The 26,635-nt window shown below is 38.8% G+C and overlaps 1 protein-coding gene across 1 annotated transcript in view; it reads left to right on the top strand.

The window, feature by feature from the left end:
- Positions 1 to 26,635, top strand: part of PKHD1 (PKHD1 ciliary IPT domain containing fibrocystin/polyductin) — a 474,729-nt gene that overhangs the window by 168,816 nt on the left and 279,278 nt on the right. The window contains exons 37-42 of the mRNA XM_042939031.1: positions 16,046 to 16,256; positions 16,653 to 16,810; positions 19,045 to 19,236; positions 22,565 to 22,690; positions 25,355 to 25,411; positions 25,790 to 25,920. Of these exons, the coding sequence (XP_042794965.1) occupies positions 16,046 to 16,256; positions 16,653 to 16,810; positions 19,045 to 19,236; positions 22,565 to 22,690; positions 25,355 to 25,411; positions 25,790 to 25,920 (875 nt within the window). The remainder of the gene's footprint in view (positions 1 to 16,045; positions 16,257 to 16,652; positions 16,811 to 19,044; positions 19,237 to 22,564; positions 22,691 to 25,354; positions 25,412 to 25,789; positions 25,921 to 26,635) is intronic.

The raw sequence follows: 26,635 nt of genomic DNA, 5'->3' as shown, positions 1-26,635 counted from the left end.
AGGAGAGTGTTCTTGGTTCTCACCCTATGCTCCACAAAATCCAGATATTTCTTGGAGGAGCCTCAGGGATTCCCCAGACAATGAAGTATTTGGGGGTCCGGCAGTAAAGGTTTAAATTGCTCAAGTAATGCATTCATTGCTTATCTCTATATTTGTGTTCAAAGTAATATTTCATTAGAAGCAAGGGTTCTATTGCTAAAATAGTGGTTAAAAACAAATATGAGTGCATCCTTTAAACCGTGGCATGTAGATCCTTTGGAGGAGTTTAGGGCTCCTCTTTGTATGATTCCTTCTTTCCCCAAGACTGATAGAGCTTGGGGACTGTTCCTGTGATCTACTCTGTGATGTAGGATGAAACTTTCCAGAGCCTATCGCCTCTTAGGACAGTTCCTCCAACAATGTATTTTCAGATCTCTGCTCTTTTGTCACCTGACCAGCCACTTTCAGTCGGGTCTCCCTCTATATCCATAACGTCCCCTCTTGCCCCTGCTTTTTACCTATTTCTTCTAGATCATGAGTCTTCCCCATTTTTTCTTTTCTGTCTCTCTTTCCTTTGGGCTGGAATATAAACCATAGCAGTGGCATGGTATTTTGGTGTGTAGCTTTACTACTCTTAAATTACTTGATTTTAAGGGACAGAACCCCAGTGCAAACAAACTTAGAACAAAGGATTTAGGAGTTCTTGGTCAAGCCACAAGGTGAACAGGCAGGCAAGAGGCCTCAGGTGTGACCGTCTCCATGGTCCCCATGCTGTCAGGACTCACTCATAGTCCTTAACTCTGAGTCTCTGTGCATGTTATACTTCACTTGCTCCTATATGGCTACTGCATTTTCTGGTTTCAAGTGGACTTTGGTTTTCTACCACCAAAGAAAAGAGCTCTGCAAGCAGATGATCCCACTTCTGATGTGTCCTCAAAAGGCAAATAGTAGCCTAATGACACGTCGCAATGCCTACATCATTCACCTCATTTCATCTCATGATATAGACATTTTATATCACAACATCACAAGAAGAAGAAGGGTGAGTACAAAAAAATATTCTGAGAGAGAGTGGGAGCACATTCCCTATTATTAGGATTGTTTTATTTTATTATTAGTTACTGTTGTTAATCTCTTACTGTGCCTGATTTATAAATTAAACTTTATCATAGGTATGTACATATAGGAAAAAACATAGGATACTAGCATTTGGCACTATCTGTGACTTAGGCAACCACTGGCGGTCTTGGAATATATCCTCAATGGACATAGGGGAACTATTGTAAATGCTATAGTTTTTCTTCTACCTTTTCAAGGGTCTTGGATTTTCTCAATATTGAAGAGTTTATTTGTCTTCCCCTAGCACTTTTTACCACAAACTGTTACCTGAGATTTCATGGGAATCTGGAGCTGGTGTGGTGTGTAAATTGGCCATAGGTCTTTGCAAATGGTACATTTTTAGGGATGGTTGAGAGACTTGAGCCTTTTAGAAATCTGACTCAGAACAGACTTTATTTTTCTCTAATCACTTTCTTAATCCGTGTTCTGATGGGTCTTTTTTTCCCCTTTCCTTAATCCACAACACCTGGGACATCATAGCTTTCCAGTTGATTTAAGGTTATTAATAAAGGCCAGTTCCAGGGTGCCTGGGTGGCTCAGTCAGTTAAGTGTCCAGCTTGGCTCAGATCATGATTTCGTGGTTCATGAGTTCAAACCTTGCATCGGGCTCTGTGCTGAGAGCTTGGAGCCTGCTTTGGATTCTGTGTGTCCCCCTTTATCTCTACCCCCTTTCCTGCTCACATTCTGTCTCTCGCAAAAATGAATAAACATTAAAAATTTTTTTTAATTAAAAAAAAAAAAAGGCCAGTTCCAACTCATTCAGTTCTCATGCAATCCTCCCTTCCTTTCTCCTTCTAGAGGCTCTGTCCTGAGGCATATTTGAGTGGCAAGGGTTTGCCTTGCTCCTTTGATTTTCCTCCTAACCTTTTTATTTTATATTTTCTTGGTGCTAGGACAGGTTGAAGAGGTAAGGCAAGAAGGCTCACAAGCTTTTTACCATGCTCTGTGGTTGTAGCCTCTGTTAGGTGTGGCTGCCTCCCTGGATAATACTGGCTGACTGTTGATTCTTTCTCCAAAGATTTCTGCACAAGATCATTGGAGCCTTGTGGGAGACCTCCCACTGTTTGCAGTGTGGAGCCCCCCCCCCCCCCCGAGTTTACAGTGCTCTTAGGTTCCACCTTGGGGCCCATTTTGGGTGGAGTACCAGAGCATTGGCTCAAGGCAAGCTACCTTCCCCAGAATCCACTTGATCCAGGAGAACGTTACCAATTTGTCAGCACCAACGATGTTCTACTCACCACCCCTTTCCCTGCTCCCACTCTCCTTTTCCAAATTATCCTTTCCCCTGTTAAATAGGCACGGGCAACGCAGCAAATGTGCTGCATGTGCAGACATCCAACCTGGGGAAAGAAGCCAGGCTATTCTTCTTGCAGATAACCCTATGATTGCTACTTTTGAAGCCCTTTTTCTTTAAGTGCAGAGAGGTACCTCTATGGAAAGGAGAGGAAAAGGCCATGGCCAGTTTACCCAGCCTGATGACTCACCCCTATTTCTGGGAATTCCTTTGAATGTCCTCTTTTTGTTGCTCATGTAGCCTGGGGTGGGGTCTGTCCAGAGATGGTTCAGATGACAGAATTAGATTAGTCTCCTTTTTGTAAGCCCCAAGGAAGTGTCTGCTTCCTTACTTCATGGCTGACTTACATTGTGAGGTGCTATCATCTCTTTGTTTCCTGCTTGCGCCCTCTTGGTTGGTTTAGGTGAGCAGAAATCCTGCTTGAGAAGTTGCTACATTTGCACCCATATGAAAGGGTATGCCAAAGGATGTTGGGGTGAAGGGGAGGGCAACTGTGTTGATTTTTGAATTTTTGTTTATGTGTGTTTTGCTGTAATTCATTTGGGTATAGGGATGGGAAAGAAGTAAGATCGAATTGAGGGGAGAAATGGAGGAAGACTGATGGGGAAAATTTAACATCTGTTCATTGCCTTCTATAATCTTCATTTATTTACATTTTATTTATTTCTTAATTTTTTTAATGTTTATATATTTTTGGGAGAGAGAAAGAGAGAGACAGAGCATGAGCAGGTGGAGGGCAAAGAGAGAGGGAGACCCAGTATCCGAAGCAGGCTCTAGACTCTGAGCTGTCAGCATGGAGCCCTACACAAGGCTCAAACTCACAAACTGCGAGATCATGACCTGACTGAAGTCAGCTGCTTGACCAACTGAGCCATGCAGGTGCCCCTATAATCTTAAATTCAAACAACTTCAATACAGCATTCGGGTTCTGGCCGTCTGGTATGTCGTGGTAGATCATCATTATTCAGTCAAGTTTATATTATAGTGTGAACACTGTAATTCCTTGATCTGGACAAGAGTGACCTTGGAATAGTCTATACTAGAGGGTTCCTTAAATTAAGAGTATAACCCACACTTTAAGGAACTTGTTTAAACACTTTAAAGTGAACGTGCTGTTTTTAAGGTTTTTAGGATTTTAGGTATTTACATGTAAATGCACACTGCTAATTAGTAATGAGTTCTGGCTATTCAATAATCCAAGTACAGCAGGAATCCCACTTAGAAACACATTGTAAGCTACTTTAAGTTTCTATATATACCTGAAAGTGTTGGCATTAGTCAGGTGTTTTTTGGTTGCAGGTGACAGAAAACTCAATTCAGACAAAAGTTAAGGGCATTTATTGCCTCATATAACTGACAAAAATAAAACAAACTTGAGTCACAGCTGCGTCCAGGTGCTCCAATGAAGTCATCAGGCCTTTGTTTCTCTGCAACTCTAGGCTCTGCTTTCCTTTGAGTTGGCTTCATTTTGAGTCAGGTTCTCCCCTCCTAGAGGCAGAAATGGGTCTCTGCAGCTCCATATGGAAGAGTGATTCTTTTCCAATAGCCATTTGACTCCTGAGCAAATTCCAACATTTAGTCCTGTCAGTGTTCACATTTCTCCTTCTGTTTTCTCCCCCTTAGCTTTTAACACTAATATATTATATACAATTTATTTATCATATTTATTTTACTTGTTCTAGAATCTTCCTTAGTAGAATGTATATATCATGATCGCAGGGATTTTCCTGTTTTTTTGTTTTGTTTTAATTTTTTCATCTATAACATTCCTATTGCCTTCAACAGTGCCTGGATTCACAGTAGGCTTTTAAGAAATATATGTTGTGTGAGCAACTGGATGAAAGCTTGAATAAAACCTCAGAATTAACTTTGGCCCTGTTTGGGTCATAAGCCTGTCACAAAAACTTTTGCTATGACCAGGGTAGAGGTATTCTTTTGGCCAAGAGGGAGCAAGGGTGTAGACAACCACCCAGACTATGTTGTCTTAGGTTGAGGGAGGATAGTTTATTAACATTAGAGCTGTATTATGTAGTCAGGATAAGAGAATGGGCAGGTAAAGATAATAGCTTGTCTATTTTTTAAACATATGACAATCTAACATTTTTACTACTCTTACTAATTTGGAATTCCAAATTAATAAGTCTTTACTGGATACTAATATATTCAAATTTATTTAGTTTGGCTAGAAAAAAAAGAAACGCTAATAAACCATCAGTCACTTCACTAAGCAAAACCAAAGCCACGTTTGATAGAAACACAAAAATAGAAAATTTAGAATTAAGGAATATATAATAATGTTGTGATATTTTCTAGATTTGATTATGTCTAGAAAGTGTTAGTAAAAGAAGGAGGTTGATTTTAAGACAGTTTTCAGTTTAGGGGATTCGAGACCATATGAATCTTGATCTGGACTGGCCACTCTTTTGTATAAATGTGTACATACAGGGCAATGGGCAGCAAAGGTTATCAATCTTGAGCATAGCTGGTCCTTGAACAATGCAGGGGTTAGGGGAATTGACACCCTGCACAGTTGAAAATCCACATATAACTTTTGACCTCCCCCCCAAAACTTACCTTTAATTGCCTACTGTTGACTGGAAGGAAACCTTACTGATAACATAAACAGTCAATTAGCACTTATTTCCTGTGTCACATGTATTATATACTGTGTTCTTATAATAAAGGGAGGTAGAGAAAAGAAAATGTTATTAAGAAAATCATAAAAGAAAATACACTTACAGTCCTGTGGTGGACCCATATAAGTGGACCTGTGCAGTTCAAACCCCCTGTTGTTCAAGGCTCAACTATATTAGGACTTGGCTGAAGCCAAAAAGAGAAAGGAACCTCATTATTATTCTAAGAAAGCTACGATGGTGTTTATTGTTTTCCAGTAATCCATCAGCCAGAGACCAGGCTGTCATTCTTGATTTCCCCTTTTCTATAATTCCCCTTATTGTATCTGTCACCAAGTCCTCATTTTAATTCTTAGATAAATCCTGAACCCATTTACCATTTACTTCTCCCCCCCTCCCCTTATTATCATCTTTGTTCACCATACCACCAATTGGTGTGTGGGCTTACAATTTAAGCTTTCTGGTTTATCTATTGGTTGCCATTTTTGGCCCTGTCTAATTCATTCTTTACCCTGGAACCAGGGTGATGTATATTTTTTTATTTATTTATATTTGATAGAGAGAGTGCTCAGGTGCACATGTGAGCAGGGAAGAGGCAGAGAGAGAGAGGGAGAGAGAGAATACCAAGCAGGCTCCATGCTGTCAGCAGAGAGCCCCGTGGGGCTTGATCTCACAAACTGTGAGATCATGACCTGAGCCAATACCAAGAGTTGGATGCCTAACTGACTGAGCCACACAGGCACCTCACCAAGGTGATCTTTTAAAAACACAGATCTGTTTATATCATGCTGCTGCTCAAAGCTCTCCGGTGGCTTCCCATTGTTCCTAGGATAAAGTCCATAATTTCTAACATGGTTACAGTATTCTATATGATATAGTTCCTGCCTACTCCTTCTGCCTTGTTTTCCAGCTCCCCTCCTACTCCTCTCGCCTCACTGCAGTGCTCCAGACTTGGTAACCTTCTTTTAGTTTATTAAATAGTTAATAATAGTCTTGACTTGACATATTTTACATTTTTTAGTATCAAAAGAAATTCAACATTGCTAAGTAAATGGAATGCTACGTGGGCCAGAGCTTGTGATTTTTCCTTCAAAGAGAATTCTTCCATATATATCATCAAAGCAGTACTATTAATAGTATTGCTTTCAGCCTGGTCATGGAGGAAGAGTATCGTTGAATTGGGCATTATGTTCAGTATTTGTTAAAATTGGATTTTACCTAGATCCTGGCACTTTATAATTTTCAAAACTGCTTCCTGTTCTTTCCTCTCATTCAACTCTCACAACAACTCTGTGAAGTAGCAAAGACTGGGATCATTCCTTTCATCTTACAGATAATTAAACTGGGGCCCAGAAGGGGAGGTAGCAAACATTCATTCCATCCGCTTCATACACGTAAGACACACATGGGCTCGCTTCTAATTTACACACACATACCAGGTGTTTACCAGTGGCAGAAAGATGGACAGAAGATACTCCTTTCAGGGTTCTGGAACTGTATTCTCAATTTTAATTTTTCAGGTTATGTTGTGATTCCAAGTGGGGACTTACCTCTTTTGGCTCCCTTTGTAGTATTCTTGATGGGGACATAAAGAACCTGTTTCTTTCCCAGTTATTTACCTTCAGTATTTTTATGATGTTTTCTAATCTGTATAATAGCAATTCTACAATTTTTAAAAATGGTTTCTACCTTTGATGTCACACTTAGAAAACTCTTTCCTCTATAGATGATATAAAAATTTACATATATGTTTCCTGGTGTGTGTATGTATGTATGTACGTATGTATGTATGTATGTATGTATTTATCTATCCATTCACATTGGTGTCTTTAATCCAGGGTTAGCAAACTATGGCCCATGGTTCAAATCTGTTTTTGTAAACAAATTTTTATTGAAGCACAGCCATGCCCATCCGTGTGTTTAGGTATTATCTATGGCTCTGTCATGTTGCAATGGCAACAGAGACTGCCTGGTCTGTAAACCTGAAACAATTTACTATCTGGCTCTTTACAGAAAAACTTTGCCAACTCCTGCTTTAATCCATCTGGAATTTATTTTGATATAGCGTATAAGTCAGTTATCTAATTTTTTTTTTTCAAATGGCTAGTCAGTTTTCTCCATACTATTTATTCAAAAATTCAATTGTGGTACCTGAAAAATGGCCCCAGATATGTTCATGTCCCAATTCCTGGAACCCACGAAGATTACTTTATTTGGCAAAAGGGGCTTTTCAGATATGATTAAAGATTTTGAAATTGCGAGATTATTGTGGATTTCCTAGAGAAGCTTAATGTAAGCACACTGGTATTTATCTGAGGGACACAGGAGGAGTCAAAGAAGAGGATGGGATGGAAGGGAGCAGAGACAGTAGGGATGCTCCATGAAGACAGAAGAGCCCACAAGCCAAGGAATACTAGGTGGCCATTAGCAGCTAAAAAAAGCAGGGAAACAGATTTTCCTTCCTCAGAGCCTCCAGAAGGAAACAATCCTACTTACACCTTGATTTTAGCTCAGTGAAACCAGCTAAAATTGGAATTCTAACCTTCATAACTATTAGATAATACAGTTTGTTGTTTTGAGACAATAATGTTGTAGTTGTGACAGCAGCAATAGGAAACTAATACAGCAACATTTCCCTGTGATTGTTAATGTTAGCTTAATCACACATTCAGTTCTCATCTGATATAGATACAGATTAATGTCTTTTATAAATGACTTTTTAGAACAAGTTTAAAATCTGGCAGATAATGTGAATAGACATGTCTGCGTAATTAGTGCAAATGGCCAGTTAATATGAGTGCATGTGGAGAGGGCTCAGGTTTATCCTATGTTGACAGTAAAAGGTTCTTTTTTGTTTTTTTACGAATTTTTGTCTACCTTCTCATTAGTAATCAAAGAAATGCAAATTAAAACAAAAGTGATTTTTTTCCCCCTGAACAATCAAGTTGACCAAAAAAAAAAAAAAAAGTAGAAAGTCTGAGGAACTGGCATCCATGTGTGCTCCTACTGGATATACAAGTATGTGAGTCCTCCTGTCAGACAATTTGGTGATTATATCAAAAGGCTAAGTGTATGCCTTGATATTGCCTTGATATAACAATGCCACTTTTAGGAATTTATTCTAAGGAGGTGATCATTAGCATGTATAAAAATTATGCTCAAGAATGTTCATGTCTGAACTGTTCATGAAAGCAACATATTGGGAAGAAACTGAGTATGAAGAAATAAGGGATCTGTAAACAAAATACACAACTTTTCAGTGAGATGCTATGATACCATCATGATGTTAAATTATGTACAATACAGCTGAAAGATGTTCCTACTAAGTTGGGTAAGGAGAATTTGCAAAAAAAACAAAAAGGTATGTCAAGAATTATAGAACACTTCTGTAGTATGTGTTGAATTATTTACTTATATATGAAATTTTGTCAACGTGTGAACATAGGAAAGAACTATAGGAAAGAAAAGACATACATTAATCTGTTGCAGTAAGATTCTGGATGCTTTTGTGTCTTCTTTTGTTTCTCTATATTTTTATATTCAACATTATGTATCAATTGCTTTTCTAAAATGAAATTACACTATTGAAAATTAGTCATTTGTTCCTCATTGTTGCCTCCACTCCAAACCATACACTGTAGTAGTGATTATCAAAATTACTATTGGGACGCCTGGGTGGCTTTAGTGTTTGACTCTTGATTTCAGCTCAGATCATGATCTCATGGTTCGTGAGTTTGAGCCCCACGTTGGGCTCTGTGCTGGCAGCTTGGAGCCTGCTTCGCATTCTTTCTTTGTCTCCCTGTCTGCCCCTCCCATGCCTGCGCATGCTCTCTCTCTCAAAATAAATAAATAAACAAACATTTTTTAAAAAAGTATCTATCTGGTCAGAAATATACCTGAAGTTTTTGGTATTTTTTGGACAATGAACAGAAGTGGGTATTAAAGACACGCTACAGAAGCCTTTTGTTCTGAGCAACTGGATTTTGCACCTCTATGTAAAGGACTGGCCAGTACAGTTCTAAGAATGCCATTTGTTTAATTGGCCTGAAATCCTCACAGGAGCTAGGAACAGTGTTACAGATGTTTTCCTATATCTTACAATTCACTATTTCCTGGGTATTTTGAGCTTTATATTCTTCTTAGTCACTTATTTTTAATTATGGTAGTAAAAGTAAAAGTCAGATTGGGTAGAAACAAAGATTAGCCTTTCCTTTATGCCTTTGGAAAAGGCTTGTCTCACTGCACCATCCAAATAACCTTGGTTAGCCTTAGTCTACACCCCTCTGCCAACAAAATGGTAGACTTCTCAGCATTGGGAACAGACTGTGCTCGAATCCCTTTCATCACAGTGTGGAAATGTTTACTGCTCAGCTGTGGATACAGCTAGCTGATCTGCACATTTAGAGGATTGCTCTGTTGAGCCTTCTCCTTCCTGCAGGCACATGTTCCCTGCTCCATTGGTACCACCCATGATTAACCAGTAATGATGCAGAAGGCTCATAGTGCACACACAGAGTTGAGCTCATGCAGGATTCCCTGTCAGGTTTTGTCTTTGACCAACAGAGATATCACAGCAAGTGGTTCTCAAGGGCAGAGGGAAATGGTACATGAAAAATACCCCATTCCATCTCTTTGGTCTGCCAGATAGTCTTATATTAATGCTAATGTCACAGTCTCCTTTTCTGAAGTATAGTAAATTGGATCATCTCCAATTCACAAATGGTTTGAGTTCAAAGAGTTCCCTTGTAAGATGGTTGTTTGGAATTTAGGATATATTTTTCTCAAGGAAATGCTGATAATTTTGTGGTTTAGGACCCAGGTGAGCCCTCAACAGTCTGCTTCCCCTCACTGTCCTCGCTGTTTAATGCTAGTGGGAGTATAGCAGCTGACCACTGAGTATAAGACTAATTGCATGGAGAGTAGGTCCATTTCTACTATGGGATACCAGGAACACCTCTCTCTCCATTTGGGCTCTACTATCATAATTCTTATTGATTACTAGAAACAGAGGGTGCTCTCAGTCCCTCTGGCCTTAGAATGACTTCTGTGGCCCAGAGGCAGACTCCTGGCATGATGCAGTTTCTGGGAGCAGAGAGAACCAGCTCGGATGCAAGGTGGAATCATAGGTAATAGTCTTTCTCCAATTTCTCTGGCTATTTATCACCTCTTCCTGTTGTTAGAGATAGTATACGACTAGAGAATTTGGGTCAAGCACTGCCAGGAGGAAGGGGAAAATGAGAAATGATAGAAGGGCAGGGTTTTCTCTCCATACCTTTGCCCTCAAAGCTCAATTCCAGCTACTATGCAGAAAGGGAGATGGAATGAACAGTGGGAAATAGGACACAAACACTAAGAGATGCTAGGTGGGTACCCAGACCTTAACAGTAATACAAGGGTAAGGAGGTGGGGAGGAATGGGTCCTTAGGCAGTTGCATGGTTGAATAAGACTTTCTTGCCATTGCTTTGTCTTCTTTAATTATGGGCATGTGTGTGTGTCTTCATCTTTTAGTTTTCTTCCTTCTATTGCTCCTCTTCGGTTTCTCCTCATCTACTCAATTTTAGAATGACAATGTTCCCATGGTCCTGATCTCAGGTATTTTTCATAATTATATACTTCTCTCAGGTAATCCCACTCATTTATATAGATTAACCTCTGTTTATATATTTCTCTATATATGTAACTTCAGACATCTCTTCTGAGCTTCAGACTTTTCATTTGGATATTCTCTTTAATATCTAAAATGTAACCTGCCTAAAATGGTCATCTAAAGCTTAATATGTCTAAAAGTGAATGCCATTGGAGTATAAACTACCTGAAGGCAGGGGTTTTGACTGTTTTTCTCACTACTGTATTTCCAGTGGCTGGAAGAGCACATGGAACATAGCGCATAATAGGTGTTTAATAAATGTTTATTTAATGGATTCTTTTTTCTTCTTCCCTAAATGTCCCTGTTTATCTATCTACCAACTTGGTTCTGCTCTTGGTCAGCCTATAAGTCACCATTGACTTCTCCTTTACCTCTAGATCCAATCAGCCAGTCCTCTTGATTCTCCAAAAGATATCTCAGATTTTTATATCTGTCTCCAGATCCACTGCCAAATACTTATTAAAACTTCTTATCTGACCTACTGCACTCATCTTCTACATTTACTGCAGCACCCTGCTACATAGACTTCTAACTTTCCTTTTACCGCCCTGCAATCTTTTCTTCACTCAACAGCCAGGGTGACCTTTAAAAACATAAATTTGATCACATAACTGTTTCAAGTTAGATTTAAATCCTTTGAAACAGGCCACCAAGGTCCTGCACCAGTCACACTGTGCCATCTCATTTGCCTTCTCCAGATACCCCTATCTCCATTTAGTTCCTGGAACACATCAAGCTCTCTCTTGCCCCCTGGCTGGCCCTTGATCATCTTAGGACTTGACTTAGGCTTTTTCTCATTCTACCCAATATGCGGTAAATATAGTTTCTCACTAAGGATTCTCTCCCCTCAGTTTGATATGTGTACTCATGGTTTTAAAATATCACTAGTCTCAGAAGAGTCTGATTTCTCTGTTACCATCTTAAGTATTATTTTGGTGGTTACTTTTGGGATAAACTCTTAGTTCTTTGAGAGAGCCTGAGAGTCCCTTCCTAAGTAGGTCTTGCTCACCTTCCAGATGCAGTCTCACTGACTCTCATCAGCAACTCCCATTCCCCGTATGTGCATTCTGCCAATGTCACATATATAGCAGTTATTTGAATGTGTCACATTGGCCCACATCATTGTATATACCATTACCTTTGCCTGGAGTACTCTGTTTTGTCATCTGGCCCACTATGACTTATCCCTAAAGACCCAGCTCAGTTATCACCTATTTGGGAAGCATTCCCAGAAACAACCCCCCTTTTGTGTGAGCGAAGTACCCACACCTGTGCACCAGTAGACCCTGGATGTCCCTCTGTGTTAACACTTAAAATGGTACATTTGTGACTTTTGTCTGTTTCCTGTACTGGTCATGGACCCTGGAGGACAGGTCCATCTTTCTTTCATTCTTTCTTTTTTTTTTAATGTTGATTTATTTAATTTGAGAGGGAGAGGGAGAGATCCAGGGCTCTATCTCACATCCATGAGATCATGACTTGAGCTGAAATCAACAGTGGGACGCTTAACCGACAGAGCCACCCAGGTGCCCTCCTTCATGTCTGTCTTTCCAGTACATGAGAAGTGTTCATCTACATAAAACAAAAAGCAGAATTCATTGTTTTGCTACGCATAATGCGAAGCTGCAGGTGGAAATAGAGGGAAATAATTTGCATGTATTTCGGAAAACTATTTCTAGTTCTTTCGTGAGTTCCTTTATATTTCTATTCTGATGTGAACATTATTTTAACAATATGATTCTTTCCTTCATTTCTCCCCTCCCTTCACTCTCTCTTCCTCTTCTTTTCCTTCACTACCTCCCCTCCCCCAAGTGATTTGGAAAGGTCTTGGCAGTTATTCACTTGGAATAAAGATTGAAGTCCTACAAAATAAACATAGAGCAATTAGTGATTTTAAAGTGTGTTAACCCACAAAGATTATTTTCTTTCTCTTCATGCCCATTTGGTAAGATGGTTCTCTGGGACTGTGTAATTATGGATGAATGGCACTGAAATGCTTGGACAATAATTTGTAGGAAATACAATTATGAGTAGAAGTCATTAGTGGGAGTAAATGAATAGTTTGTTGGTTAACAGGTCAATGTTGAAAGCCCAAAGTGGTTAAACATTGTATTAAATTACACATTAAGAGCATAACCCTTTTCATTTAAGCATATTTATAAGTTATTGAGCTTTTTCAACTGTATTTTTATGTTTTTTGATTTGTGGTAAAGAAAGGAAGGGAGCTGCCCAACTTGGGTTTCCTAAGAGTTCTGTGAAGTGAAATGACTCACGTTTACAATGTGGGCAATTCTTTCTTCATCTCAGAAGTCAGTGGGTTTGCTTTGTGAGGCACTTAAATAACATTTATGAAGTAAGAAAAATAATTCTTTCAGTATCAAAGCTGATCAGGTACAGTTAATTCAGTTATTTCGAGGTTCAGGTATTCTATTACGTGTCCCGTTCTTTTGGTTCTGGACTCAGATGACCCAGTTTTAGAACTCAGTGCTGACATCTCATTATGATAAAAACTTATCCTTGAAGTATTTTGGTTTTTGAATCTGTACAATCTGTTAAAAGGAAGACAACAACAAGAAAAAACCAGTTCTTCCTTCTATTAGAACTTCTTAGCATGGGTTGGGTTTGTTTTAAGTTCTAAATAAATGTTTGTGTTGTTTTTTCTGCTTTTAGCATATTGGTCATTATATACTCATTTAGGTGTCTATCTGATGGGGGTTTGTAAGTGAATGTCCAGAAGGCAATATTCAAAATAGTTAACTCAAATCCTTATGAATTGAGCTGAGTTGAAGGCTCGTATCTGAGACAGACCCCATGTGGTCTCTGTCATCCTCTTTTTTCCCATCTGCTCCTTTGTGTAAGTTTCTCCTCCCATGCAAAATGACTCAAACAAATGGCCCACAAACTAGCCACAAACCCAGGCATACCTAAATCCCAGATGTAAACATATCTTTTGCTCAAGTAAGAACTCCACATCTCTGTAGTGTCTATAGGAGGAGGTGGACATAAGGATGGGCTGAAGTGTTCCATGAAATTCAGTGGAAGAAGTGGGTCTTGAGCTGCATTTTGGAAGACTAGATCAGAGAAGGAAGGCCAGGCACACAGGTGGAAAGGGAAGAATGGGTAAAGGGATACAGGTAGGCATGATCCTGTTAAGTGAGAAGAGGCAAAGAGACTGGGTTTCCTGGAACAGAGTTTATTACAGACTCAAGGGCCATAAAGTAGAGTCAGATTATGGAGAGTTTTAAAAATCAGAAAGGGAATTTTGGCTTTATTACGGAGTACTGTAAGCAGATACTGCAGGTTATAAATAAAGAAGGGATAAAACTAAAAAAAAATTAGCAAGGTTTAAATAAAGAACAATGCAGAATGGTCAGAAGAAGAAAAGGTGTTTGCAGAGGGTCTAGCTCGGGTGATTATTATAATTATTTTGACATTTGTGAGTTTCAGATGACAGTAGCTGTCCAAATGTCAAAATCCACTATGTTGCTGGACAGATGAGGCTGGCACTGATGAAACAACCAAGACTGATGCTTTGGTCATACACATAAATATGTTATTTTGCTATAAGAGTGAATAAGTTATGAGATAATTCTGCTTTCCAAAAGCGCTATCAACATTTCAAAGAATGTATGCGTATGTTAATAGTTAAAAACACACTTCAAATATTCTCTGTGATTTTTTTCATTCATTCTGACTTAAGTATAATTATAAGAATGATTAGTTAAGAAATACCTCTGTTGTTCCTATTCTTGATTCTGCCACCTGGAGCTTGCATGTTAATAGGTGCATAGTAGGTGTTTTTTGCATAGTGATTTAGTATTGTGCACAATTGATCACAGAGTTCAAGAGCATTTTGTCTTTGATAAACATTTTCTGTGCTTGGTAGAAAATTTTCCATGCAGACATTCAAGAATGGATCATAGAAATTCACATATATATATATATGTATATATATATATATACATATATATATATATGTATATATATATATATACACATATATATATGTATATATATATGTATATATACATATAAATAGACTTTATTTTATTTTATTGTTACCAAAGGTTAAAAGATACAAACAAGAAATAAAATTAAAATTATTTTCTTTTGGGATGATTTATGTCTTAATTCCCACCTGCCCTATAATTAGAAATTTTGAACTCTGTAAATAATTTCAAGATAAAATTATTGCCCAAGTAAACCTCAGAAATTACATCATTAACCTAAGGACCTTTCCAAGCCTAGACATGTGCCTGGGCACACACAGACACAAATAAAGAGGGAAGTTTAAAATAATTTGAAAATGATTTATTGTCGGCTACCTCTGTAGTTGGAGATTCAAGCATTATTATTTTACTTTAGTGCAACAAGGGAGGACAGTAAGTTGCTATGGGCTAAAGGTAAATTATGATCTATTGCAAAGGAGGAAGGAAATGTACTGAGGAAAGGAGGAGGAGTTGGGAGTAAGCCACGTGTTTTCTGAAGTGCTACTTCAGGTAATGGCTTGAAAAAAGTCTTTGCTTTGACCCTTGTTGGAAAAGGTCAGAGTAAAATATGAGACAGACTACCTTCTTGAGTCTTTGATCATTAAGGAGGAGCATACTGGCATGGGGAAGGTCAGATGGATGCCCTGGAGCCTCATACAAACCAAGAAATCTAGAGTCTCAAGTTCCCCCATATTCCCCTTTGCTTTGCAAATCCATCTTGGATACACCCAGTTCAGAATTTGAAGGGATCATTTAAATCATCAAGGCTTAGGACAACCAATCCAAGGTAATCGTGAATCAGTGCTCTCCTAACCCTATTTGTAAGTTGCACTGAAGTCTTCAGATTAGAGACTTGTTATGAACTTTTATATTCAGAGTCTAATACCCATTTGTTTTTATTTGTAATAAGAAAGAGGTGGTTAAATTTCATTTTCAAAACAGCATGATGCAGGGAATGAAAAGACTAAAGTATGTTTACATCTCTTATTTGAAGATCCAAGCTAGATATTTCATAGTTATCTCATTTAGTTCTCCTAACACCTTATGTGGAAAGATCTTGCTACTTCTGCTTTGCAGCTGAGGAAACTGGGGCCCATCCTTGAGTATATTACCCTTGGTTAGAACATGGCAAAACTATGATTTGATTGTAAGTTTAGGCTGACTCCAATTCCTGTGTTTTTCACCCCATGTCATGTTCAGTCCTGCATGATTTTTATTACAACATGTGACAGAAGAGAAACCTAATATCCAAAAGCATCAGTGCTCATCAAGCCTGATGTTTGCCTTCCTGGACTCTTGTTTTACAGAATTATTGGGCTGAATACTAGCAAATTCCTATTAACTATCAAAATGTCTAGATAAGTTTTCCTTGTTTGACTTTAGGTTCGCTACCAGAAGTAACTGTCACCCATCTTCGAGCAGCTGCCTATGCCAGTGACAAAGTGTTGGCTCTGGAAGATGCTGTGGACTGGCACTCTGGGGATGAAGTTGTTATCATCAGTGGAATAGGTATCAAAGGTGCAAAACCCATTGAAGAGATGGTCATTGTGGACACTGTGCACACTACAGACCTCTATCTGAGATCACCCTTGAGGTACTGAATATCAGATCGGCTCTGTTTAGATATAAGAAGATGAAGTCTTAATTGTGTTGGTGTCTGGACACTTATTTGTCTTTCAGTGATGTATTTCTTACATTAAATAATGCTAGATGTTTTGATAAGAAAATTATAAAGTATGAAATGTTTGAAAGATTTAGATTTCTTAAATACGTTTCTCTTGGAAGACTCTAGAGCTTCTGCGTTATGGTGCAATCATCTGCAGAATTCCTAATTTTTGCATACTTGTGCCCATAGTTCACTCTTCTGTATCTGAGCTTCTAAGGAAATAGACTCCCAAACAGAGACGCTAATCTAGTGGCTTACAATTCCTAATAAAATTTGGAGTAGTATCTTCAGATGTGTCTTTTTCTTTTTTTCCCCCCTCTTCAGATATTCTCACAACTTCACAGAGAGTTGGGTGGCTGGAAGACGCCATATTTTAAAGGTCACAGTGGCGCTGCTCAGCAGGAGTGTTACCATACGAGGAAATCTCACTACTGAGAGGATGAAGCACCTTGCTTCATGCCAGGAGGCCAGTGGTTCAGAAGGTAGAGAAGTATTTTATTGAAAAGTCAATGAGTGAGAAAGAATGTTCTTATTGTCAAATGATATGTAGTATTGTTGACTTCTTTCAAAATGGAATAAACCCTTAGTCTTTGCATATTCATAATATTCTTTAATTCAGAATGGTCTTGATAAGTTGTCATTACTTCTCCTGCCTTCCACAACCTAGTGGAAGAGGTAGAGAATAGTTTCCACTTGTGAAATTATTTCTCTGGGGCAAAAATATTCTGGAAAAAAACCCAAACATTTTTCCCAGAAATCTTAACTCTGATTCCAGACCCCTTCTGAAATTCTCAGGAAAACAGTTTAATGCCAGAGTCACAGACACAGGCAGCACATTGTTACTGATTAGACTAATAGGGCTCTTCTGTTTCCCCTCACCCCCACTTTTGGAGTTTGTTTTCTGAGTGAACTACCACATACTTTAAGTAAGTGGTTGAAAAGTCAATTTATCTTCTAGAAGAATAACAGGCACTGAATCACACTGATGTGCCTATTAAACATCTATTTCAGGGATGGTTAGTTTAGTAGGTTATGTTTTGGTTTCCCAGGCTGTAGATTATGAGGCTTTCACATGTTGTGAAGATCTCATTTGTCAACTTTGGTTTAGGATGGTGTGGGTGTCAAGGATGACTCCCAGGCATGAGCTCTGGATGGATGATGAGGCTATTTAGTGAGATGGGAATGGGAACAGGTTTTGGAGTGGAAGGCTGCAGATCATGACTTTAATTTTGTACATGTCAAGACAGATGCCAGGCCAGGATCTGAGTAGAGGTGCCCTGGTAGTGTCTGGAGCCTGGAAGAAGTGTCATGGCTGGAATTAAGATTTGTGTCATGTCTACATATAGATGCATGTGGGTGTAATATTGAAATGTGGTTGGGTGAGAGGGACCTTGAGTCCACCCTTCACCACCCCAGTCACCTAGCTCTCAAACATGTCATTCTGAAAACGGTTTGGATACAGTGGATTAGAATCCAGTGACTGCCAGCTTTAACAATTCTTCTGAAATGGAATCTGCATTCTGTTCAAACCATTTTGGTAGTTCTCATACAGGTATTCTCAGACCATATTGTCCAAAACATTACCTTTGATTATGCTGCTAGAGAGATGATACTTTTAGGTTTGGGCCATTTTAGGTCTGTTGGCTCCTAATGGAAAAATCCCCAATTTCATAACTCTTAAATGTTATTACAAAATTCTTAAAATAAAACAAATTCATAGACATTCATTAAAAACAAGTAACGTATCACTTGCCTTTCTTTGTGTGGGTCTTAGGTGCGTAAACAAGGTAGCCAAATAAATAATATGAGACCTAGTCACTCAAAAAATTATGGATCACTGGCATAATAATCAAAATTGCGGTAAAGCATACCGAAACACCTCTTCATTTACCTCTTATATTTATTCCTGGGTGTTAGCAAATTATTCACTGTGGAATGGTGCATCATTTTTTATTTGTAGCATTTTGGTTTATTAATATGAATAATGAAGAAATATTTCAAAAGTTGGTTTTGTACCTATTCTGAGGTTAGTTCATGCCATCAAATGGCACGCGTCAACAGAAGGTATCCTGGATCCTGAGGCCACAATACCCTGTTGCAGTGGTACCCTGAATGCATTATGGTGTTGCAATTTGTTATCCTCACTAGGGAAGGGGCTGGGAAGGAGGTATTGAGGGTGCAGGTGGGGAGGATGTCACTCAGTTACTTCTCTGGAGACCTGTGCCATTTCTGCAGTGGCATTATTGCTAAGTCCCCAAACTGCAAAGCAACAAAATAAAGGGGAAACCCCATTGGACAGTATAAGACTAAAAAGAGCTGTGATTGCATTCAGCGCTCACATTTCTTCCCTACAATTATCAACCACGAGAAGGTCATTTTATTGCATGCTCCCTCCAGGGGATCTTTTGGATTGAAATAAGCATCTATTTAGGTTGGGTTTGTGGGTTATAGTCAGCCTCTTTGTGACAGTAATTAAGGTGATTGATTTGGGGGCTTCTGGAAATAATAGAGTGAAGGCAACATCATGTCCTAGTTATTGGATGTTTTAATTAATAATCCAAAGAGGAAAATCAAAGTAAAAGGGAAATAAGATTATTAAATGAAACAAACAATAATCGTTTGTCCTTTGCACCAACAGTACCTTTCCTACTGGATGATTTGTCTGGAAGCATGTTGCACATGCTTCAGGTCCCCCTGACTTCATTCTATGTTTCAGGTAATTTACAAGACTGTTTATATTCCAAGAGTGAGAAGATGCTGGGATCCAGGGATCTGGGGGCCAGAGTTATTGTTCAGTCTTTCCCAGAGGAGCCCAGTCGGGTCCAGTTGAAGGGAGTGCAGTTCCGGGACTTGGGGCAAGCCTTCCATCGGCAGCTGAGCTCACTGACTCTGGTGGGAGCTCTGAGAGGTAAGCGGGTCCAGGTCTATGACTTCTTCTTCTTCTTTTTTTTTTTTTTTCTCTCTTCTTCTGTGTTCAAGGCTCTACATTCAGGGTACATGGGAGGTTCAAAGATGGATAATTATACTCTAGACCTGTGGTTCTCTAATTTTAGTATGTCTAACAAAAATTATTCGGGGAGTTTACTAAAATTTAGAGTTAGAGACTCTGTCCTGAAAAATTCTGGTGTAAGCTAGGCCTAGCAATCTGAATTATTAACAAGCAAACCTTGTGATTCTAGAAAAAGTAGTCTGTGGAGTACACTTTGAGAAACATCACTATAGGTACAATAGACAAGGAGCTAACCACATCTTGAATCCTACCTCTGTCATTTACTAGCTTTGTGATTACAGGCAAACTGATATTAAATAGTACACATAATCACTTTTATGAGAGCCCAGGTGCAGCAGAAAGCATTTCCATGTGAAACGGTCCTAACTCAGAGGAATCTTCTGCTTGGAAAAGTGGGAGTGAATGGGCTGAGGACCAGGTAGTTTCCCTGTGCCCACTGAGGAGGCAGATGGGTGCAGATCTTGGCCAGATCTAAAGACATAAGAACGGAACAGGAAACATCAAATGCAGATAAGAACAACTAGGTGAAAAACAGAATCAGAACCAGAAAGGAAGAATATGACCAGATGTAGATAAAGGTACTGAAACCAAAGTTGGAGAGACATAGGAGTATTCAAGGCAATATCCGAAGCTAATATGCAGAGATCCAGAGATGCTAAGTATTCAAGATAGCAGCTCTCATATTGAGTTACCCTCCCCAGCACCTCTAACACTGACACATTCAAGCTTTGCTTTTCTTGAAAAGGGATGGTGTTCTGAGGGTAATGTCTGACAAAGATTATCAGGGCATACTTGGTGGTTCATGTGGGCCTTGAGAGATGCTAAGATTTCAACAGGCAATGACAAAGTAATCATTGAGCTCAAGTAAGCATTGAGGGCAGAATCCTGACACCTGCAGCATTTTTTTTTCTTTATTCACCTGAAATCATATGCAAACCAAGGACCTCTATTTATCCTAATTTGCCAAATCTTTTCTATATTATTTATTTTTGATATTCAGGGAGATGGTTTCTAACATGGCTCCTTCCCTAGCGCCTTGGGATGGTCAGTATCTTTGTGCACTACTCTCTGGTTCTTTGATCTCCTGGTGCTTATAATGCTTCAGAAAGTTTGATGTGGCACCAGCTCCAGTATAAGTCAGGGTTGCAGTCACATATGAAGTATCAGTTGAACATAATCAAAATCTTCCTTGCTCAAAAATCAATCTGCCTCCTCCAACCTACTTCAGAATAGCTACACTTTTATCTATTTGAAAAAAATTTAATGTTTATTTATTTTTGAGACAGAGAGATAGAGACAGCATGAGTGGGGAGGTGCAGAGAGATAGAGACACAGAATCTGAAGCTGAGCTGTTAGCACAGAGCCTGACATGGGGCTTGAACTCAGTAGCCATGAGATCATAACCTGAGCTGAAGTCGGATGCTTAACCAACTGAGTCACCCAGGGGCCCCTTAAATTTGGTTTTATTTGAAAAGTGTTCAGTGCCTTAAAAGTTTGAAAGTCACTGAATTAATACATTATCCCCTATGGGTCTCTGTTGAAGTGCAGTTGACTTTCCTGGGAGGGGTTATCATATTAACCCAGAGGTTAGAAACTTCCGCATGCTTGCCAAAGAATCTTTTATTGTTTCATGCCCTGAAGGCCCTTGTACCCTGTGTGACCAGTTGCTCCCAGCCACTAGAGTTAGAGGGTGTTGGAATCCTTGCTACTTTTACAGGTTTACCAGTCCCTAAATTCCACGTATAATAGCTCTAAAAACACATTAGTACTTACTGGTTGTTCAGATTGGCTGGCCTATATTGAATGAATGGCACAATAGCGATCCAGACTCAGGAAAAGTCTGCAGCAGGCAGTTGCCTACAGAGGTGGATGGGTTAACTTATTGGTGAGTGATGTGAGCGTACCTGGCACGAGAGGAGCCAAGATGGAGGGGAATGTGAAAGCTCAGTGTCTATGGTGACATAGTTGAGAATTTTCTGGATAGCTCCAATTTATTTATTTTTATTTACTCCTTTAAATGTTTATTTACTTTTGAGAGAGAGAGTGAGAGCACGTGCATGCACAAGCAGGGGGCGGGGGCAGAGAAAGAGGGAGACATAGAATCCAAAGCAAGCTCCAGGCTCTGGGCTGTCAACTCGTAGCCCTACTTAGGGCTCAAGCTCATGAACCTTGAGATCATGACCTGAGCTGAGTCAGATGCTTAACTGACTGAGCCACCCAGGCGCCCCTGGAGAGCTCCAATTTAAAAGTCAAATTATCTTTTAAACCAAAGTAATTTTTTCAGTACTTCAAACATTTGATATTTATACAATATCTCCCACTACGTGGAAATAATATGAAACTCCTTTATCAGGGTTTATCCTTTAATTAGCCATTATTGTTTTAATGTAAGTTTTCTATACTGGAATGAAGTTACACAAATACAGAATTAGTTTCATTCATCTGTATGTCTTCAGCACAAGGCCCAATTCCTGAAATATGTTGATAGCCATTAACTGTTTGTTCATTGACTGATTCAGTTGACATAACTTGATTGAGCAGGGGGGTACATGAAATATACCCATGGAGCTGATGTAATGATTTTAATAAATGTCTATTTGTTTTAGCATAGTAGAGATATTTCCCTTGTGCTTTCATAAAGCTACCACATTCCAATGTGAGAATCATGATCCTCAGGTTAACCTCTGACTTTGCTTCCATTTTGGAATAAGAATCTCGGCCTGTCTTGGGCCAAGGATATTATTGCCTGGCAAGTTAAAAAAATTATGTCACAGCTTGAAGAAATAATGAGTGTATCTCCTCAGGGAAGGTGTGATTTTCAAAGATCAGGTTTGGTCCTTTAGGAATATTCTTCACATTGTCCTTGGCTTCTCTCTAGTCACTGTCTGCCTTATTGTGATGAGGACTGATACCAACGATGGTGGCCAATTGGAAATCTTGACAGCTATGTGTTCTTTGGTAGTTTGGCCATACTGTATCTTTCTCAGATGGTTTTCTCTCTAGCATCTGACTCTTGGATTCCACCTTCCTTATCTCTGGTATCTTTGAGGCTCATTGGCCTGTTTACTTGATTTGGTTTCTCTTTCCAACTCCTCATTTCCTGAGTTTCATTATTGTGTGGGAAAATGTTCTTAGTTATATAATAGTTTGATTTGAAAATGATCTTCAGAATCTGAGGAGCCATCAGGATTTATTTCAAATGGTTGCCTTACTCTTTCTTGTTCAGATTCCTATATCCAGGGCTGCACAGTGTGGAGCTCTTTCAGTAGAGGCCTCAGCATGTCAAGGACCTTGGGCCTGAAGGTGGACAGTAATACATTCTACAATATTTTAGGCCATGCCCTGCTTGTGGGTAAGTGATGAGCTTGTTTAATTTTGGCATTCCTGAGTAGGATAAATTCTTTTTCAAAAGGAATTTCCCCAAAATTTGAATTCCTAATCTATAAAATAGCCTCTGATCAGTACAAATAGGCCATAGTTTAAAATTCTGAATTTCAGGGGAGCCTGGGTGGCTCTGTAGGCTTAGTGTCTGACTTAGGTCATGGTCTTGCCATTCCCGAGTTTAAGCCTTGCATTGGGCTCTGGGCTGACAACTCAGATTGTGCTCACAAGCAGAGTCTGATATTCAGATTCTGTGTCTTCCTGTCTCTGTGTCCCTCCCTCCTACTTGCACTCTCTCTGTCTGAAATAATAAATTAAATTTAAAATTCTGAATTTCAATTTACCCATCAGTAATTAGCTTCCTAAACTTTATCAATAAGAAACTGATCTTTTAAAGGTGACCTTTTGATTCAGGTTTAATAAATATGAAATGAGAGGTTTTCAAATTTACTGTCCGCAATTTCCACAATAATTCAAAGTCATGTAAATAAATCTCTGCAAAGTCTCATGGTATGTTAAACCTTGATGTTGGACACGGAGTTAAAAATCCTGAATTCTGTTCTCAGCTGCTCCTTAGGCTTGCTAAAGAAGCTCATATTTCAGAAACCTCTGCTTCATCACTTGTATCCATTTTTTCTCCTAAAGTTTATTCCCCTTGCAGAACCCAGAAGTATTCTTAGAAAACTCAAATTGCATCATTTCACTCATCCTTAAAAATCTTTAAGAATTTCTTATTGCTCTTAGATTACAGTCCTAAATCCTTAACCTGGTTTAGAAGATTCCCTCCGTGGAGTGCCTGGGTAGCTTAGTTGGTTAAGTGTTGCACTTTGGCTCTGGTCACGATCTCCCTGCTCATAAGTTTGAGCCCTGTGTTGGGCTCTGTGCTGACAGCTCAGAGCCTGGAGCCTGCTTCAGCTTCTGTGTCTCCCTCTCTCTCTGCTCCTCCCCTGCTCATGTTCTGTCTCTGCTTCTCTCTCAAAAATGAGTGAACATTAAAAAAAATTAAAAAAGAAGACTCCCTCCATGATTTCACCTATATTGATATTTGTAAACTTGTCCTGCTCTTTTTCTATTCCTTTGTATTCTAACTACCCTATTTTACTTTAATTCTTTCAAAAGACCACTTTTTTTTTGTCTCAGGGCTTTTACATAAGCTTTTCCCTCTGCTCATACTGCTCATTGTCCTCCTATAAAGTTTTCTCTCCCACACTCCTAAGTCAAGTCCCTCTATTCAAGCTCTTTTAGTCCCAATCATTATTTATTGATTTAAAATTATTATCTACCATGTTTCTAATCATATGATTAATGTATATTTGTATCACCAGCTTTCATGTGAACATTGTTTCCTTAGCATTTAGCACATTAACTAGTGCATTGTAGGTCTATTTGTTGAAAGAAATGAATTAATTAATAAAGGGTCTTTGAATATATTGGAATACAAAAGCAAATCAGAGGTTTCAATGAAAGTGAGCCTCTAACTGGATTTGTTAAATAGTATTTTATATTTAAATTAATTCTGTGATACCATCAGTGGGGACATGTATGTGTTTCATTTAAGAATGATCTGTCAAGAAAAAAGCTATAATGTCCCAATCCTGAGAGGGAAACTGTTGAGTGAGAAAATATGGATCATATAAATTTGCTTTAAAACAAACTCCAGCTCTAAAAGACAAAGAGCTAAGGATAATAGTGGCAATCACGTGCAGGAAAATCTTTTGATTGGGAAAGGGCAGCTACAGGGCAGTTAAAATAACAGGTGTAGGATTGACTTTGTCTATTCTTCCTTTTGTCTGTGTGAGGGGAAACGTTTGCTGAAACCTGGAGCGGAAGTGTAGGAAGGTACCCTAACGATATTAATTTAGCAGAAAACAGTTACGTGGAATAGACATTAACTAGGCAAGAAGAAAACCTGCAGGAGGAATTTAATTTAGCCCTTAATGTTTATTGTGGATTAGAGGCTCTGGACATCTATTATACTGCAGGTGATGAAATTAGATGTTTGTTTATTAGTGTATTATAAAGTACTCGATTTCATGCAAAATGAGTTTGTAAACTCAGATTCATGAAAACGGGGAGCCAAATACCTAAATACCTAGTGAGGAGAAGGGTCTGTGGGGCTGCTCTTTACTGATGTCGCATACATAGCTAATCGTTCTCTATAGCATGGCCCATGCTCTTTCATTCTCTTCTATTCCAAACTTCATTGGTTTAGGCATGAGGGTCCCAGGTACTGTCCAGCCTGTTGTTCCAGAACATTCCACATCTTCCAGGGGAAGAGTGTAGCCTGCAGAATAGTTGGTAGCCAATTTGAACAGCTAGGGGAGGAGCTGGAGTTGACACATGGACAACATGTGGTATTTGATCATGGAGACACTTAAACTCTTCCTAAGAGGTGAAACATTACATCTGTTTCTTTGTTCTTTATTTTTTTTAGATGAACTTCTGATTCACTGCAATACTCTAGAACTAAAAAGCCTGTATAATCTGTTTCTCTTTGTATGGTTCATAGATTAAAAACACAAAAACAAATTTAAAATAAGGTGCACCTGGAATAAGAACTAGCATTGCCATATCCCTCGGTTTTCTGGGGGGCATGAAATGTGCTGAATGAAGTAACATGACCTTTTGTTCTCAGGTACAGACATGGACAGAAGATATACCTCTTGGGAGGCTACTTCTGAAAGAAAAATTGGTAAATATGTAAAGTGCTTTTAAATCCATTACATCATGCTTAAGTTGTCATGTATTTGATAGACGGGCCTGATGGCAAAATGTTAGGTACCTTAATTTGTGAAACATACTGAACATTTTATATATATATATATACATATATATATGTATATATATGCATATATTATGCATATATATTTATGCATATATTATGCACATATATTTATGCATATATTATGCATATATAGGCATGTATATTTATGCATAATATATGCATGTATATTTATGTATGCATTATGTAAACCATAACATGCATTAGTAGAAGCAAGACCATCGAGTTATGTAAATTTTAATTATGTTTGTGACTCCCCTGGGTTTGATTTGTCTTTTCTTAAATTAGCCTGTCCAGTACAGGGAAATATAATAAGAAACAATGTGATCATCAGTGTTTCTGGCACCGAAGGACTCTCCAGTCCTGAAATGTTGACGCCATCTGGTATCTATATTCGCAATCCCACCAACGTTGTCGAGGTAAGATCTGTAGTTCTCCCAGGAAGCTCAGAGCTGAGAGGCCATAAAATTAACTCTGACAGTTATTTGGAGGGGTGGCAGTGATAGAATGGTAGAAAGTGTTTACTTGTTGCACACTAGTATCAAGAAACAACTTAATGATTTTTATGGTAAACAAGTGCTTTAGAATAAACGTAATCATTTCTCTCAGAATTCCTGTGAACACTCTTTGAAGCAATATCTATAGGTAGCAAAACAAAGTAGATATTGGTTACTTTCTGGTCCTTTCGATTAACGCAAACTACAATATCTTCCTGAGTTGTCTGCTGTGGTTGCTGATTTTTGTCTCAATTCCAATAATAATTACTCATTAAATCTTCATTATCTTCCTGTATTAATGTGTTCATATTGTTGCTCTTTTGGAATGTTTATTTGTTTTGAGAAAGAGAGTGAGGGAGGGAGCATGAGCAGGGGAGGGGCAGAGAGAGAGAATCCAAAGCAGGCTACACGCTGTCAGCACAGAGCCCGATGTGGGGTTCAATCCCATGAACAGTGAGATTATGACCTGAGCCAAAATCAAAAGTCAGATGCTTAACTGACTGAGCCACCCAGGTGCCCCGTATATTGTTACCCTTTGAGAGGTGTTGCATACTAGTATCAAAAACAACTTAATTCCTAAGAACTGAGGGTCAGCAAAGTCATGAGGTATATGAGATCACATCAGATTCCAAGACAA

This window comes from Panthera leo, chromosome B2, assembly GCF_018350215.1.
Source record: "Panthera leo isolate Ple1 chromosome B2, P.leo_Ple1_pat1.1, whole genome shotgun sequence".
NCBI lineage: Eukaryota > Metazoa > Chordata > Mammalia > Carnivora > Felidae > Panthera > Panthera leo.
Note: the sequence above shows the minus strand (reverse complement) of the source record. Positions and strands in the feature narration are given on the sequence as shown.